We start from the raw sequence: 15272 nt of genomic DNA, 5'->3' as shown, positions 1-15272 counted from the left end.
CATGTAATACAAGTGTAATAACACATACTGTAAGTACTGGCAGCAAAGACACACTGTCTAACTAATAACACATTATTTCAGATGTTTTTTTTATATTTCTCATATTTATTTGAAACCAGATAAGATGCCGCAACACAATATAATACAACTTTATATAGAAACAGTCAATTAGCAAATGACTGAAATTAATATGTTGGAAAATCTCTACTACTATACTTCTGCACTGTGACGACTGTTCACAGAGGACTGATTGGTTTACTGTACTATGGCACAAACAACACAAACATCCCCACAACTGCCAATCACTGCTGAAGGTCCTTCTAACCCAACCCCATAATGCAATGAAGGAGAAGGCAGAAGTTGTCACAGATCACGGATAGAGATATTCTTCATCCATCCAAATGGTTAAGGTTAGAATTGGAGGTAGGGTAATCTGATCCTAAACGTGTAGTTATAAGGACGATTTCTAGGTCCCAGGTCGTGTTCAGTATGACACATTTGGAAGGATTTTGAATCTGAAAAAAAAGGAAAAATAGAGTTTCTTGTCGGATGTGATCAGGTAGTACCTCCCCATTTTACTCAGTTTCAGAACATCTTCTCCCATTTTGTGCCTATTTTGCTCAACCCAGGTCTCAAGAGGAGATATGGGACTGAGGATTGACTCCTGGGCTTTGTTCAGTATCACTCAACAGTTTTCAAATGGACACAGCTCCAAATTAGAGAGTGCTATTGCCACTGCCATTTAACCCCTAAAAATTAAATGCCTACTGCAATCCCAGGTACTGTTCGTTGTGAAACGTCTTTCAACACTTCTATCCTGAACGGAGCCCTGCATATCAGAAATTAGGGCTGGACAGTCACTGTTCCCAATATTCCTCCATAAGCCATGACCAGTCATCACTCTCTTAGCAGATAACTCTGTTCAACGCTTCAAAGACCTCAGTAAGACCACTTTAGATTGTCTTCACAGTAAATACCTTTTGATCATTTTTGAAGTGCACATCCAAAAATAACATACATACTTTCTTATGTAACATAATATACTTGAATGATATTTTCCTCTTGAGTAGTAAAAATACTTCTGTCTAGAGTGCTCATGTTTAGGCTTATAGACGTCTGTAGCGTACTACAGTACAGAAGTGTTGTGGTTCATAGTACAGTAGGCAAGTATTATGAAATAGCAGCTATATGGAGCAAGGAGCATAGCTAAAAATACAAACAGTTCACAGTGTGCACTGATATGCTGCAACTGATAAAATATTGCGGGTATGTTTATACTGATGTCAGTTATATTGAGTGTTACAAAATGCAGTCATAGGCTTTGATGGTCTGTGATGACAGAATGAACCACACACAATCAGCAGGTGAAATGTATCAGCATCATTTTCAAACTACAATGACTGGTTTTGGCAGGAACTATTTTAGCTACAGCTCTGGGCATCAGCCACAGTTTCACAGGATAATGCACTTTCTTTCTGCGTGTCAGTTCAGTTGTTTTTCCTAATAAACATCACATTTGCATACAAGGCAAACTTTTGAAACAGCAACTCAATTATGAACCGATTACCAGCAATCCTATGCATGTGGACTGCTACACAACCTTCCTGCTAGAGGAAATATGGAAAAAACCCACTGTTGTCAGTCAGGTAATGTCTTGTTAATGTATTTTTAAGCATAACTTGAAATCAACCACCACATGAACGTATGCATCAAGTTGAAATATCAAGGACAGCGAATTAATACTATCAAAGCGAACAAAGTTAATAAATTCATATAAAAGGCATTTTTACAAGGGCTTTCAGATAGGCAACAGATTCACAGAGGGAATGGTAGGGATGACCAATAAATATTTTAAGGAATCCCTGGGTCGTCACCAATATGAATCCTGTGTCAATCCATTCCTCTGTTCGCTCAGGACCACCTTAAATAATAGTGCTACAAAGAGTGAATATACAGTATGTGCTGATGTATGTGTTGCTTGAAATGCAGCGAGTTAATCAAATGTACATAGGTGTGTATCTGTAGGCGTGTGTTTGTTCTGTTGTTCACACATGTGCTCTATGCCCAAGAATCTGAGTCAGGTTAGCCACACCTGTGCCATAAACACATTTGAACCACTCACATTTAGAGCAACCACTGGATGATGTCCCATATAGGACATCTGTTCAACTCAGGGGATATGAAAGCTTTTATGTATTTTCCCTCATCTTCTCAAAATAGGTCCTCTGTCCATGATTCACGTAGTCCTCATGTAGTTGAGTCAATGTTTATGATAAAGTCTAGTTGACTAGATAGACTTAAAGTTATTACTTAAGTGTAAGGTCCTGATGTCCTGAGTTATGGGTTCAGAGGTCAATAATCTCACTGCTGATGCTGGCTAAGTCATCCTGCCTGCTGACCACAAGGTAACTCTTCCCTCCTGCTCCCTCCCTCTCTGCCCTCCCCCTCTGTGTCTCAGTGTCTGGGGTGAGGAACAGATTTGTGTCGACTCCCCCCTCATCCCCGAGATGCCCCTGGGAGGTTCTGGAGGGGTGCAGGGAGATAGGACAGGAAACTGAGGAGGTGACACTGGTTCCCCCGGCCCAGCAGTGCCCCTGGTGAGAGAGCGTGGGGGGAGTAGTGACCTGCCTGTTTGGAACACTGCTGAGCACACTGCCACCCAGTGGCACGGAGGAATCTGTGCCATCTAAGTGATCTTCACTGCTGTCAGAGATCTGGGGGTCGTTGTTCCTGCGGAGCCAGGGGCCCCCCTGACTGACAGCTGAGCCCGGGAAGGGAGTGCGTGAGGGGGCGCACAGGGGCTGAAACAGGCTGCCCCCATGGAGGAGGTGCTTTTGGTGCAGGGCCTCATCGATGCTGCGGCTCAGGTCGATGGGGGAGGGGGGTCGCAGGTCAAACTCATACAGAGACACCCCTGACTCCTGCTCCAGGCTGCCGCTAAGCAAGTGCAGTGGGGGGTGGCCTAACGCCTGCAACAGAGATCCTGTGGACCTGTCCGACACCCTATTTTCTGCAGACCTGCCCCTCTGGTTGCGTCCACGGTTGCTGTCCTTGATGCCACGCGGGTGTGACGGTGGAGCCTCACGATTCTGGTTTCTGATCAGACTCTTGCTGATGTCAGCCCCTGAGCGCTCCTGCCCTGCCCAGTTATTAGGCAGCTCCCCCGCCACGCCCCCTCCTACTCCGTTACTCTCTGACTTCCCATAGGGCTTCCCTGTTAGGCTCTGAACTATCTTGGCCAAGCAGGTGTGTTTATGAGTCGACCCAGATGACTGTCCAGGTGAGGGGAGATCTCCTCCCCCCCTGCTCTCCCCTGCTCCCTCCTCTCCTCTCCCTTCGGCCCTCCGGGGCCTCCAGAACACCCAGGAGCCCAAGAGAATGAGAGAAAAGGCCCAGGCCAACTCCAACAGCCTGGCCCAGAAGTGCACCAGCCACCAGTCCCAGCAGAAGCGCCTCCAGTCCCCCAACATCCCGTAGAGCCACATGGTGGCGTGGACATGGAGCCCACAGCACAATACCCCTAGGAGGGCAGACAACACCAGCACACGACCCACCACCGACCCTGCCCTCCTACCCCCCGGCCAGGATTTAACTGCCCTCCCCTCCTCTGGGACAGGTGGCTGGGCGGGCGGGTGTCGGAGGCGGGGGAAGACGTAGCACAGGAAGCCCAGACAGAGTGCCAGGCCCCAGCAGAGAGACAGAGACTGCAGGGTAACAGGCACGGCTGGGGACAGGGCTGGAGAGAGCAGGTCAGCAGCCAGCAGCAGGGTGCACTGTAATACAGCCAACACAGCCACCAGAGGAGGGCGCTCCAGAGCAGATGGCAGCAGACTCACACCTGCCCCCTTCATGGCGAGCAGCACCAGTGCAGCCTGAGCCCACACCAGTAACGGCAGAGGGAGGTTATAAAGAGCAGTCAATGTAGGCCGTGGAAGAATCTTCCTTGTTCCGTATGGGTCAATCAGGAACATAGCTGCCCTGGCTGCGCCCACCAGGAGGAGGAGGGTGTTGGCCAGGACCAGCGCACCACGGTGAGGGCAGTGCATGCTGGGAGACAGGACCAAGCCCAGGGTCGCTCCAGCCAGGAAGAGCAGGAAGAGGACAGCCGAGCCGTAGACGTGGAGCCCCCAGGTGAAGGCCAGCGTCCTTCTCAGGTCATCCCACAGGAGAGAGGTGCTGTTGGGGGAAGGGAAGGAGCTGAGAGTGGAGGAGGGAGAGGAGGATGGGTGGAGGTGAGGGCGGCCCACAGGGATAGAGTGGTTCCTCTGAACTGGGCGGGTGTCATTTTTGGGGATGTACCGCCCTCTGACAATTTGTAGAGTAGGGGTGATGCGCAGAGGGGTCATCCCTGGAGGCAGAGAGAGAAATTGTTAATTCATCATATTGAACTGTCCCAAAACATGATTGTTATGATTGACAATAATACTCAAAAACACTTTCTTTAACAGAGCAGAACCCAACTAAAACAATTGAACAAATACAGTGGACCATCTACCCCACTAGAGGGGGCTAATTTCCTATGAGAAGAGTGTATTGAAAGCACAGCAGGTTCTCCTCCACAAGGCAACAAATAACCCACAGGGAGTTGAATATCTTGACCTTCTTTTCTCCTACCAGGCCAAAGGACACTCAACACTCAATATTTAAACTTTGTCAACAGTGTTTTCCAATGAGGGCAAAAATCACAAAGGGTAATTGTGAAACAGTTCACCTCTTTCAACCCCAAACAGCCCTCACACACAATCCAAATAGTAAATAGTCTCTCTCTCACTCTCTCTTATTATCACCCTATCTCCACCTCTTCCTCTCCCTGATAGTGTGTGTGTGTGGCAGGTAGCTAGATAGTATGTGTTTGTTGACAGTCGTCAGTTCTTACACCTTCCTGCGAGTCCAGCATGGGGTCTACAGGCTTGACCTGGAAAAACTGTCTTCTCCTCTTTACCGTTAGAGACTGAAGCACAGATTAGATAGCACACACACACACACACACACACACACATTAACACATCCCTACTATATGAAAGAATTGCGCACATCACACACTCGTATGTCAGACACATGCACACACTTTAACACATACTGTATGTACTTTAAGAAAGTAGTGTGCGCATCACACACACACTTGCACATCAGATGCACACACACACACACTTAATTAATTAAAGGTATCTTGAGGCGAAGACATACACATGCCACACAAACTCAGTGATATTAAGCTTTTGGGGCGACAGCATAGCCTAGTGGTTAGAGCGTTGGACCAGTAACTGAAAGGTTGCAAGATCGAATCCCCGAGCTGACAAGGTACAAATCTGTCGTTCTGCCCCTGAACAAGGCAGTTAATCTACTGTTCCTAGGCTGTCATTGAAAATAAGAATGTGTTCTTAACTGACTTGCCTAGTTAAATAAAGGTTAAATAAAATTGACATTTTCAGAAATTACAATGAAAAAAATCCTGTGTAGCACCTTTAATATATCTGTGGGAATGGAGCATGAAGCACATGACACAAACTGAAACTATCAAAGACCTGCCACAATATCTATCACATATGCCTGTTCCCCCTCCCTTCACACACTCTCTTACTCTCTCTCTGACACACACACGTACATGTGCTCACACATACACAATACGATCTATCTGCACTTCAAGGCAAAACAAGCAAATCATTTCCCCAGAGAGCTCCACCTTATCCTGTTAAGCCCGGTAAAGCCAATAACACTCCAATCACAATTCCATTCATCACCTCCAACCACCAGAGCTTAAACACTAAGATAACACTGACAGGGTGGACTACCATAACACAACTTACAGTGCATTCGGAAAGTATTCAGACCCCTTGACTTTTTTCACATTTTGTTACATTACAGCCTTATTCTAAAAAAACACATTTTTAAATCCCTCATCAATCTACACACAATACCCCATAATCACAAAGCAAAAACAAAGTATTCAGACACTACTCAGTACTTTGTTGAAGCACCTTCCACAACGATTACAGCCTTGAGTCTTCTTGGGTATGACGCTACAAGCTTGGCACACCTGTATTTGGGGAGTTTCTCCCATTCTTCTCTGCAGATCCTCTCAAGCTCTGTCAGGTTGGATGGGGAGCGTCGCTGCACAGCTATTTTCAGGTCTCTCCAGAGATGTTCGATGGGTTCAAGTCCGGGCTCTGGCTGGGCCACTCAAGGATATTCAGTGACTTGTCCCGATGCCACTCCTGCGTTGTCTTGGCTGTGTGCGTAGGGTCGTTGTCCTGTTGGAAGGTGAACCTTTACCCCAGTCTGAGGTCCTGAGCGCTCTGGAGCAGGATTTCATCAAGTATTTCTCTGTACTTTGCTCAGTTCATCTTTCCCTCAATCCTGAATAGTCTCCCAGCCACAGTCACTGAAAAACATCCCCACAGCATGATTCTGCCACCAACATGGTTCACCGTAGGGATGGTGACAGGTTTCCTCCAGACATGACGCTTGGCATTCAGGCCAAAGAGTTCAATCTTGGTTTCATCAGACCAGAGAATTTTGTTTGCTGCAGAGATGGTTGTCCTTCTGGAAGGTTCTCCCATCACCACAGAGGAGCTCTGGAGCTCTGTCAGAGTTACCATTGGGTTCTTGGTCACCTCATCAAGTTGTAGAAACATCTCAAGGATGATCAATGGAAACAGGATGCACCTGAGCTCAATTTCAAATCTCATAGCAAAGGGTCTGAATAGTTATGTAAATTAGGGTATTTCTGTTTTGATTATTAATACATTTGCTAAAATTTCTAAAAACCTGTTTTTGCTTTGTAATTATTGGATATTGTGTGTAGTTTGATGTGGAAATATTTTTATTTAATACATTTTAGAATAAGGCTGTAACGTAACAAAATGTAGAAAAAGGTTTAAATACTTTCCAAATGCACTGTATGCTGTCCAAACGAGAAATGTATGGGGTTTGACTCAACTTTAATCTCAGACAATTTGTAACCGTACATTCTACCAGTCTCCCCCAGCCCTCCCTAAAGACACACACGCACACATGCACACGTGCGTGCTCGCTAACTCACGCAAGAACGCACACACACACACACTTGGAGCAGTAAAGAAATGGTGAACAGAATCATCTGAAGTAAATGTCTGACAGAGAGCACTCTGAGCTTTTTGAGTCCTAAAGGCCAGCTTATACTTGGTCTAACAACATGTCTGTAGACAATTAGATTGCGACTGTCAGTTTCCATGTTGCACAGACATGAAAAAAGTTTAAAGGCTGAATTACAGTCCGTCTTTCGACATGTCTGTAGGAAATTGTCCTAGCGAGATGACATCAGCAGTCCAGGTCTCCAAATAGCATACTTTCTCTATTTCAACATCAATAACCCCATGCGTTTAAAAATGAGTTCAGTAAATGTCAACCTAGCAAGCCAGGCAACTAAAAGCTATTTCTAAACAATGCTTTTGTTCGTTCTAGCTGGCTAGCCAGTTCAAATAATGACCAGAGTATAGCTGACAACGTCTTAACTTGAACTACTTTTTGTTTATTATTACAGGAAAGTAAACCCACAACAACATCATTATTTACAAGGTAATGGTGAGCTTACAGAAAACCCCTTACTGCCACAGTGTGAAGAAATAAAAAAGGAGGTCATTCTATCTGAGAATTTTAGAACCCCTGCATCATCTTGTTACAGGAGGATTTGGTCTGGTTGCTGTGGCAGTCTGGTAACCATGACAACATTGCGGACATTGCGACAATCGCAGAGACTTAAAAACTTTATTCATGTCTGTGCGACAAGAAAACTGACAGTCGCAGCAGCGATGGTCTACAGACATTCTCACTCGCTAATCTATCAAACACAATATTCAAGGCACCTACCTACATAGGGAAAAAGGAAAAAGCACACACACACAAATGGTCACACACAACCTCTCACATTTGTGTAACTCCCTTCTCTTAACTACACTCTCCACTTTCTGAGCAGCAAGACTCAGACATGTCCCAGATGTGCTGCTCAAATTTCACAGTTGGAGGCACTCTCTAACACACACACACACACACACACACACGTTACAACACACTAACAAGACCAACACATGTGCCAACACACACAAAATACATATGAAAGCACATACTGTATAAGCCTCTCTCTGTTATCATTATTATGAGCCATTAGTTAACCAATCAACCTCAGTGTTCTGTAAAGAGGCATAGTCGTTCAGTTTCAGTACACTCCTGGGGACAACAGACCAAATGGAGGGTTGTTTAAATGTGGCTTGTTTAAACGTGGCTCAAATGTTGTCCTGATGGTATCTAAGACACCCCACGTGTCATTATTTTCCTTTTCTGTCTGCTTTTCCTCTCGTTCTTCCTGTTCTCCATCACTCTCTCATCCATCTCGTTTTCATTATTCACCCTGTATACTTTCTATACCCTTACCTCTCCTTCTGCCTTACTTTATCTTTCACTCACTACCTCCTTACTCTTCTATGTCCTCCCTATCCCCTTCCATTGTTCAAACACTCAGCGTCACTCTTTAATCCTTTATCTCTTTCTCGTTTTCTACTTTTCTCTACAATCTTAGAATTGGAAGGAACCCTTGGAGATCCTCAAGGAAGCATTGCTAGTCAATGGTTCATATTTGCACCTTCGGTTAGTCGAGGGTTTATTGGAGGAACCTTTAATGTTTCAATGTAGCATGGCTTTGTAAGGTGTGTGGCTTTCTGATAGATACTTTTTGGCCTACCGTTAGAGTAATTGTAATTCCTGTTCATCTCTTCAGTTGTATTGTCATATTAAGGTTGAACATTGACCGTTTTGTAGCTTCATTGAGGCTTACAGAGGTTTATGAGTTCCCCAAGTGCCTAGTCAAATCCCAAAGTTGGAATAGTTACTATATGTAGTCAGCAGTGTTAATATTATATTAAAATATGTAATATGCATAAACACTCAATTTTTTTAATTTTATTTGCAGTGTACAAACTTAACATGATGAACAGGAATGACATTTACTCTAATGGGTGGCCAAAAATAATTACCTGAAAGCCACGCCTCCAATAAGCCACACCTCCATTCTTCTGATATATTATTAAAAAGATTCCATCAGTGTAGCAACCCAAAAGGTGTTCCAGGTATATTTACTTTTTAGAGTGTGCTACATTGTTTCTATGCTCTTCTCTCTGCCCATCTTTCTCTCCTTCCTGCCTGAGTCTACCCTGCACACACCTACTTTCCATCCCTCTTGCCCACTCTGTCTCTGCCTCTTCCCTCCTTTGAGCCTCTTCCAGGAACTTCCAGTAAAAACTCCAGCTGCATAAATAATTCCACTCTAAATCACAGGAAAAGGAAACTTAGGCCCAGTCAAAGTGGCTTTTGTTTTCCACCCAGGGAACTACAACACCCAAAAGCCTACTTTCTCTACCTGTCTTGGCCGACTGTTTGGTGGTACTAGTTGTAGTTCTTCCTGGTTCAGTAGCCTTTGTCGGTTGATTGGTTGTGCTTGTTGAAGTATTTCTGGGTTCTGCTTTTGTTGTCGTCGTATTGGTTGTAGTTGTGGTGATCGCTCCTTGTGCTGTGGTACTTGGCTGTTGATTGGTTGAGCTGGGAGTGGTTCCCTGAGGTGCCGCTGACTTTGGCTGTTGATTGGTTGAGCCAGGAGTGGTTGCTCTGGGAGATGATGATGTCACAGTGGAGGTCTGTCCTACTATTGGCCCATCTGTGGCTGTAGTAGTGTTAGCTGTCATATCACCTGAAGAAAGACACAAGAGACATGAAGCAGCCCCTCTGCTGACAACTACATAAATGTCACTCAAATACTACTCAAAAGTTATAACAACATGATAAAGAACTACTCCGAGATTATAACATAGTACTCAAGCTCCAGTTATGGATGAAAGTCTACTACTCCTACTGTAGGTTTACATTTACATTTTAGTCATTTAGCAGACGCTCTTATCCAGAGCGACTTACGGTAGTGCATTTGTACATTTATTTTGTACTGTACTGGCCCCCCGTGGGAATCGAACCCACAACCCTGGCGTTGCACACACCATGCTCTACCAACTGAGCCACAGGGAAGACTAGGTTAAAACATATTCCTCTGAAACTACAGTACCAGTCAAAAGATTGGACACACTTACTCATTCAAGGATTTTTTATTTATTTGTACTATATTCTACATTGTAGAGTAATAGTGAAGACATCACAACTATGAAATAACACATATGGAATCATGTAGTAACCAAAAAAGTGTTAAACAAATCAAAATATATTTTATATTTGAGATTCTTCAAAGTAGCCACCCTTTGTGGAATTTCTTTCCTTCTTAACGCATTTGAGCCAATCAGTTGTGTTGTGACAAGGTAGGGGTGGTATACAGAAGATAGCCCTATTTGGTAAAAGACCAAAATATATTTTAGATTCTTCAAAGTAGCCACCCTTTGCCTTGATGACAGCTTTGAACACTCTTGGCATTCTCTCAACCAGCTTCATGATGAATGCTTTTCCAACAGTCTTGAAGAAGTACCCACATATGCTGAGCACTTGTTGGCTGCTTTTCCTTCACTCTCCGGTCCAACTCATCCCAAACCATCTCAATTGGGTTGAGGTCGGGTGATTGTGGAGGACAGGTCATCTGGTCATCTGATGAAACACTCCATCACTCTCCTTCTTGGTCAAATAACCCTTACACAGCCTGGAGGTGTGTTTTGGGTCAGTGTCTTGTTGGAAAAACAATGATAGTCCCACTAAGCGCAAACCAGATGGCATATCACTGCAGAATGCTGTGGTAGCCATGCTGGTTAAGTGTGCCTTGAATTCTAAATAAATCACTGACAGTGTCACCAGCAAAGCACCCCCACACCATCACACCTCCTCCATGCTTCATGGTGAAAACCACACATGCAGAGATCATCCGTTCACCTACTCTACGTCTTACAAAGAGACGGCGGTTGGAACCAAAAATCTTACATTTGGACTCATCAGACCAAACGGACAGATTTCCACCGGCCTAATGTCCATTGCTCGTGTTTCTTGGCCTAAGCAAGTCCCTTCTTCTTACTGGTGTCTTTACTAGTGGTTTCTTTGCAGCAATTTGACCATGAAATTCATGCATGTCTCCTCTGAACAGTTGATGTTGAGATGTGTCTGTCACTTGAACTCTGTGAAGCATTTTTTTGGGCTGCAATCTGAGATGCAGTAAATTACAGATTTCTGAGGCAGGTAACTCTAATGAACTTGTCCTCTGCAGCAGAGGTAACTCTGGGTTTTCCTTTCCTGTGGCGGTCCTCATGAGAGCCAGTTTCATCATAGCGCTTGATGGTTTTTGCGACTGCACTTGAAGAAACTTCAAAAGTCCTTGAAATTTTCCAGATTGACTAACCTTCATGTCTTAAAGTAATGATGGCCTGTTGTTTCTCTTTGCTTATTTGAGCAGTTCTTGCCATAATATGGACTTGGTCTTTTACCAAATAGGGCTATCTTCTGTATACCACCCCTACCTTGTCGCAACACAACTGATTGGCTCAAATGCATTAAGAAGGAAAGAAATTCTACAAATTCACTTTTAACAAGGCACACCTGTTAATTGAAGTGCATTCCAGGTGACTACCTCATGAAGCTGGTTGAGAGAATGCCAAGAGTGTGCAAAGCTGTCATCAAGACAAAGGGTGGCTACTTTGAAGAATCTTAAATATAACACTTTTTTGGTTACTACATGATTCCATATGTGTTATTTCATAGTTTTGATGTCTTCACTGTTATTCTACAACGTAGAAAATAGTAAAAATAAATTTTGACTGGTACTGTACATATAAGTTAATCTTTAGGTACTCACCTGTCACTACTCCTCCACGGACTGTTGACACCACAGTGACGACTGTCAATCTAATGTCAGGTGACTGTGTGGAGAGGATTGTTTTGGCTGTTGTCAGGGCAGATAGGCGGTGCTGGACAGTGAGGCTGACCGTCGGGGTCATCTGTGCTTCGGCCATCTTGGATGATGGCCCTCCGCTGAAAGCCGTCTGAGCCTGTGGCCGGAACTGTGCCATTCCATCTGACGTTGTCAAGGCAACCGGTGACTCTTTCTTCACAACAGCCATCACTGTAGGGACAAATTCACTTCCTGATCCAGTCATCTGCCAATCATCTACATCCTCTGGTACGATTGGTCCATCAGATTCCCTGCCCCCTGATGTCACTGGCTCAGCACCTGAGGGTTTGGTGGGTGGGAGTGCGGTTGGTCCCTTTGCAGATGCAACCCCACTTGGTTCTGGGGTTACCATATTACCTGTCCTAGCCTCAACAGAAGTGGGCTGGCTTTGGGCAGACCCAATGTTGAGTTTCTGAGAGGGGGAATGGTATTGACTGAGGTCTATAGTTCTAGTCTGTGTTGTGGGAGTGCCCATTTCCCCCCCACCCTGTCCCAGGTCAGAGCCCCCTTCCCCCCTACCTCCTCCCTCTGTGGGCCAATCCTTGTTGATCACTCTGACAGACCCGTCGCTCCGACCTCTGGGCCGAGAGGAGGGCAGACTGGGTTTGAGAGATGGAGTGATGACAGGGTCTGGAAGAGAGGAGGAGGAGGAGCTGACGATCACCTGGCCAGAAGAGGGATGGAGAGAGGAGAAGAGGAGGAGGAGGAGGGTGAGGATGGATGCAGTGGCCATGGTCTGGCTGTTGAGGGTAATGATTTATACAGTCCCTCTATTTGTCTTTCCGTCCATCTGTCACACCATCCTCATACTGGGCTCTGTAGACACAGACAGAACAGAGAATGATGGATGAGGTTAACTCAGTATAGGAGTGAATATTATAACATGCGCGCCACGGCCTTTGGATGCGGGAAATAAAATGGCACTTCCGCAGAGCACACATGATTACCTCTGCATATGCCTCAAGAGGGCACCAGATAACCCCCAAAAAATGAACATACCTGACCCAGCTATTCTCCTGATTCTTCAATTACTCTCCTGAAGTTGCCAGTAACGAGGAGTCGGCAAACTTTCTCATGTTCAATTCTAATTTATATAGCCTTTTATACCGATCTGCGTGCCAGTTATGGTTTTCATATGCACATTTTCGTGAAACAGTTTCATTTAATTTATAATAATTTCTTCATATTTCAAAATCATTGTCATGTGGTCAATCGAAATTCTATCCAAATCTAAGTGAAAATGACACAAACCTAAAAATGTACTTTTACTGCCATTGCCAACTATGTAAAAATAGCCTACATAAAGCCAACAAATAAAAATAGCAGCCTGCAGGTAGAAAATATCCTGATAAAAATAAATATCCTATAAATTACTTTGGCTATACATGGCCTGTCTGCAACAAACTTGAAACATTGTATCAACTATTAAGTTGGGTCTGGCCTGAAGCTTGCACTAGTGAACTTGCTACATTGTAAAACCAAAATTCTGGGCAGTCAGAGTTTCCTGTACCAGTGAGCTCGGGACAGACACAGCTGTAGGCTATTTGCACAAGGGATAAGAAGCAGTGCTTGACTTGGGCAGGAGCTGAGTACCGACACCTTACATTTTCTACTGCTTTAGCCCCTGTTCCTCTTATAGAATATTAGTTCAAAAGTATTGTGGAACTCCTGCACCTAAATATAAACAGTACCAGCACCCAAAACGAGCACCGGGACCTATTTCAGTCCAAATCAAGCACTGATAAGGTAGGCCTATTATATGACATTTCCACTGGATCAGAGCATTACATTTTTCCCTTTCACGCTGAGTGGTTATCCAAAAGGAGAGAGCTGGAAAGATTTTTCAAATACATTGAGGAACTATTGTCATTCTCAATGGATGTAAAAACAGACTTAATTTGCTTGCTGTTTGAGGTGAAGAAAAGATTACTTTGAGAAGATCCACAGGTCATTAGTGGCATTAAGCCAATCAGAAATACCATCAGATCCCCAAACTGGCACATTTATATGCCTACATTTGCGTGCCAGGTAGCCTATCGGCCTACTTCTATGCGTGCGTGACCTTACTCAACATTGTCTTTTGTTTAGAGTGCTCCTGTCAATTACTAAATTGACAAAACTTGTAAATGGAATAAATAACCAAAACTTGTTTCTCACAAGTGTGGCATAGGTTGTGCAGTCTGCAAACAATGTGTCCACTCAGACAATGAATTCTGAAATAATAATATTGAATACATTCAAATAAATTACTGTAACCAAAGTAACAAACATTGTGGATTAGAAAATATAGGAATTCACGGAAAATATCACATCTGGTGATATATGTAATGGGGAATTGATATACACTAATAATCAAATGCAAACAATTCACACAATGAAGTTATGAATCAATGAATGTGCACAAATTGGCGGGAGAAAGCGCATTCTGGAAAGAGAAGTGCAGTGTGCATCTGGGTGCATGGTCAATCTGACGTCTGCATTGGCCATGCAGCATTTATGGTGATATGGACTCAGCAGAAGTCAGGGTATTCATACTTCTTGCACTTTGCAGAGCAGTGCAGAGCTGTTGTCAAGGAAGTGAGTTTGTGTTTATACAGGATGTACCGCCCCCACCTACAATCAACCAATCATGTCAATGCGGAGCTACAGTATATGGAGCCCTTCACATTGTTACAAAATTTGTGAGGCGCATGCCAATGCGGTGCTTGACTGCCATTGTGCGGTCAGGACGTTCTGATCAACCCTACTCATCAGCCAGATTGTCCAGTGTGCGCTCTGAAGACTGAGAGCGAAACGCTCTGAATTTATGAACAGACAATCTGACAGCACAGTTGCAGGCACCAACGCTCTGGATAACATAACAGCCTAACCAGCTCTGCTAGGGCGAGAATGTTCAGTGAACTGTTCTCTCAGTTGTGTCTGGAAGTAGCTAGCACATTAGCTTGGGTGCTTGACTCCTGCTGTTAGGACAGAATGCTCAGATCAACCCTTAAAGAGATGGGTGGGGCTAAAGCTTAAGAGGGTGTGAACGATGCTGAATGGGTGGAGACAAAGAAGAGCTCTCCAGTAGGTACCAAAACATTCAAAGGCCATTTTCCCAAAAGTGAGTTTACAAGTTTATCAACTTTCAAAGCAGGATTACTTTCCCATTGTTCCTCAAATGCAGTGTATGATGTACCATTTTGTAGCTCTGTGTCTCTGCTTTTATCCAATGTAAAAAACACAATTTCAAATTTTGCTACATAAGACCGAATCAAAACAGCCAGTCACAATTGTTAGACTCCAGCCACCCAAGCTGTTCTCCCACCAACAGGCTCCCGAACAGCTTCTACCCCCAAGCCAAAAGACTGCTAAATAGCTAACAAAATGGCTA

General features: G+C 44.3%; 1 protein-coding gene across 1 annotated transcript; it reads right to left on the bottom strand.

Moving 5' to 3' along the window:
- Positions 1–84: 84 nt before the first annotated feature.
- Positions 85–12371, bottom strand: LOC115166334 (proline-rich transmembrane protein 3). The gene is made up of 3 exons (XM_029720244.1): positions 11804–12371; positions 9392–9718; positions 85–4348 (listed from the first exon to the last, which is right to left on the bottom strand). The coding sequence occupies exons 1-3, from the start codon at positions 12249–12251 to the stop codon at positions 2346–2348; spliced, it is 2778 nt and encodes a 925-aa protein (XP_029576104.1). The 5' UTR covers positions 12252–12371; the 3' UTR covers positions 85–2345.
- Between the last annotated feature and the right edge of the window lie 2901 nt (positions 12372–15272).

This window comes from Salmo trutta, chromosome 28 (assembly GCF_901001165.1).
Source record: "Salmo trutta chromosome 28, fSalTru1.1, whole genome shotgun sequence".
Lineage (NCBI taxonomy): Eukaryota > Metazoa > Chordata > Actinopteri > Salmoniformes > Salmonidae > Salmo > Salmo trutta.
This window is presented reverse-complemented; position numbering and strand designations above follow the sequence as displayed.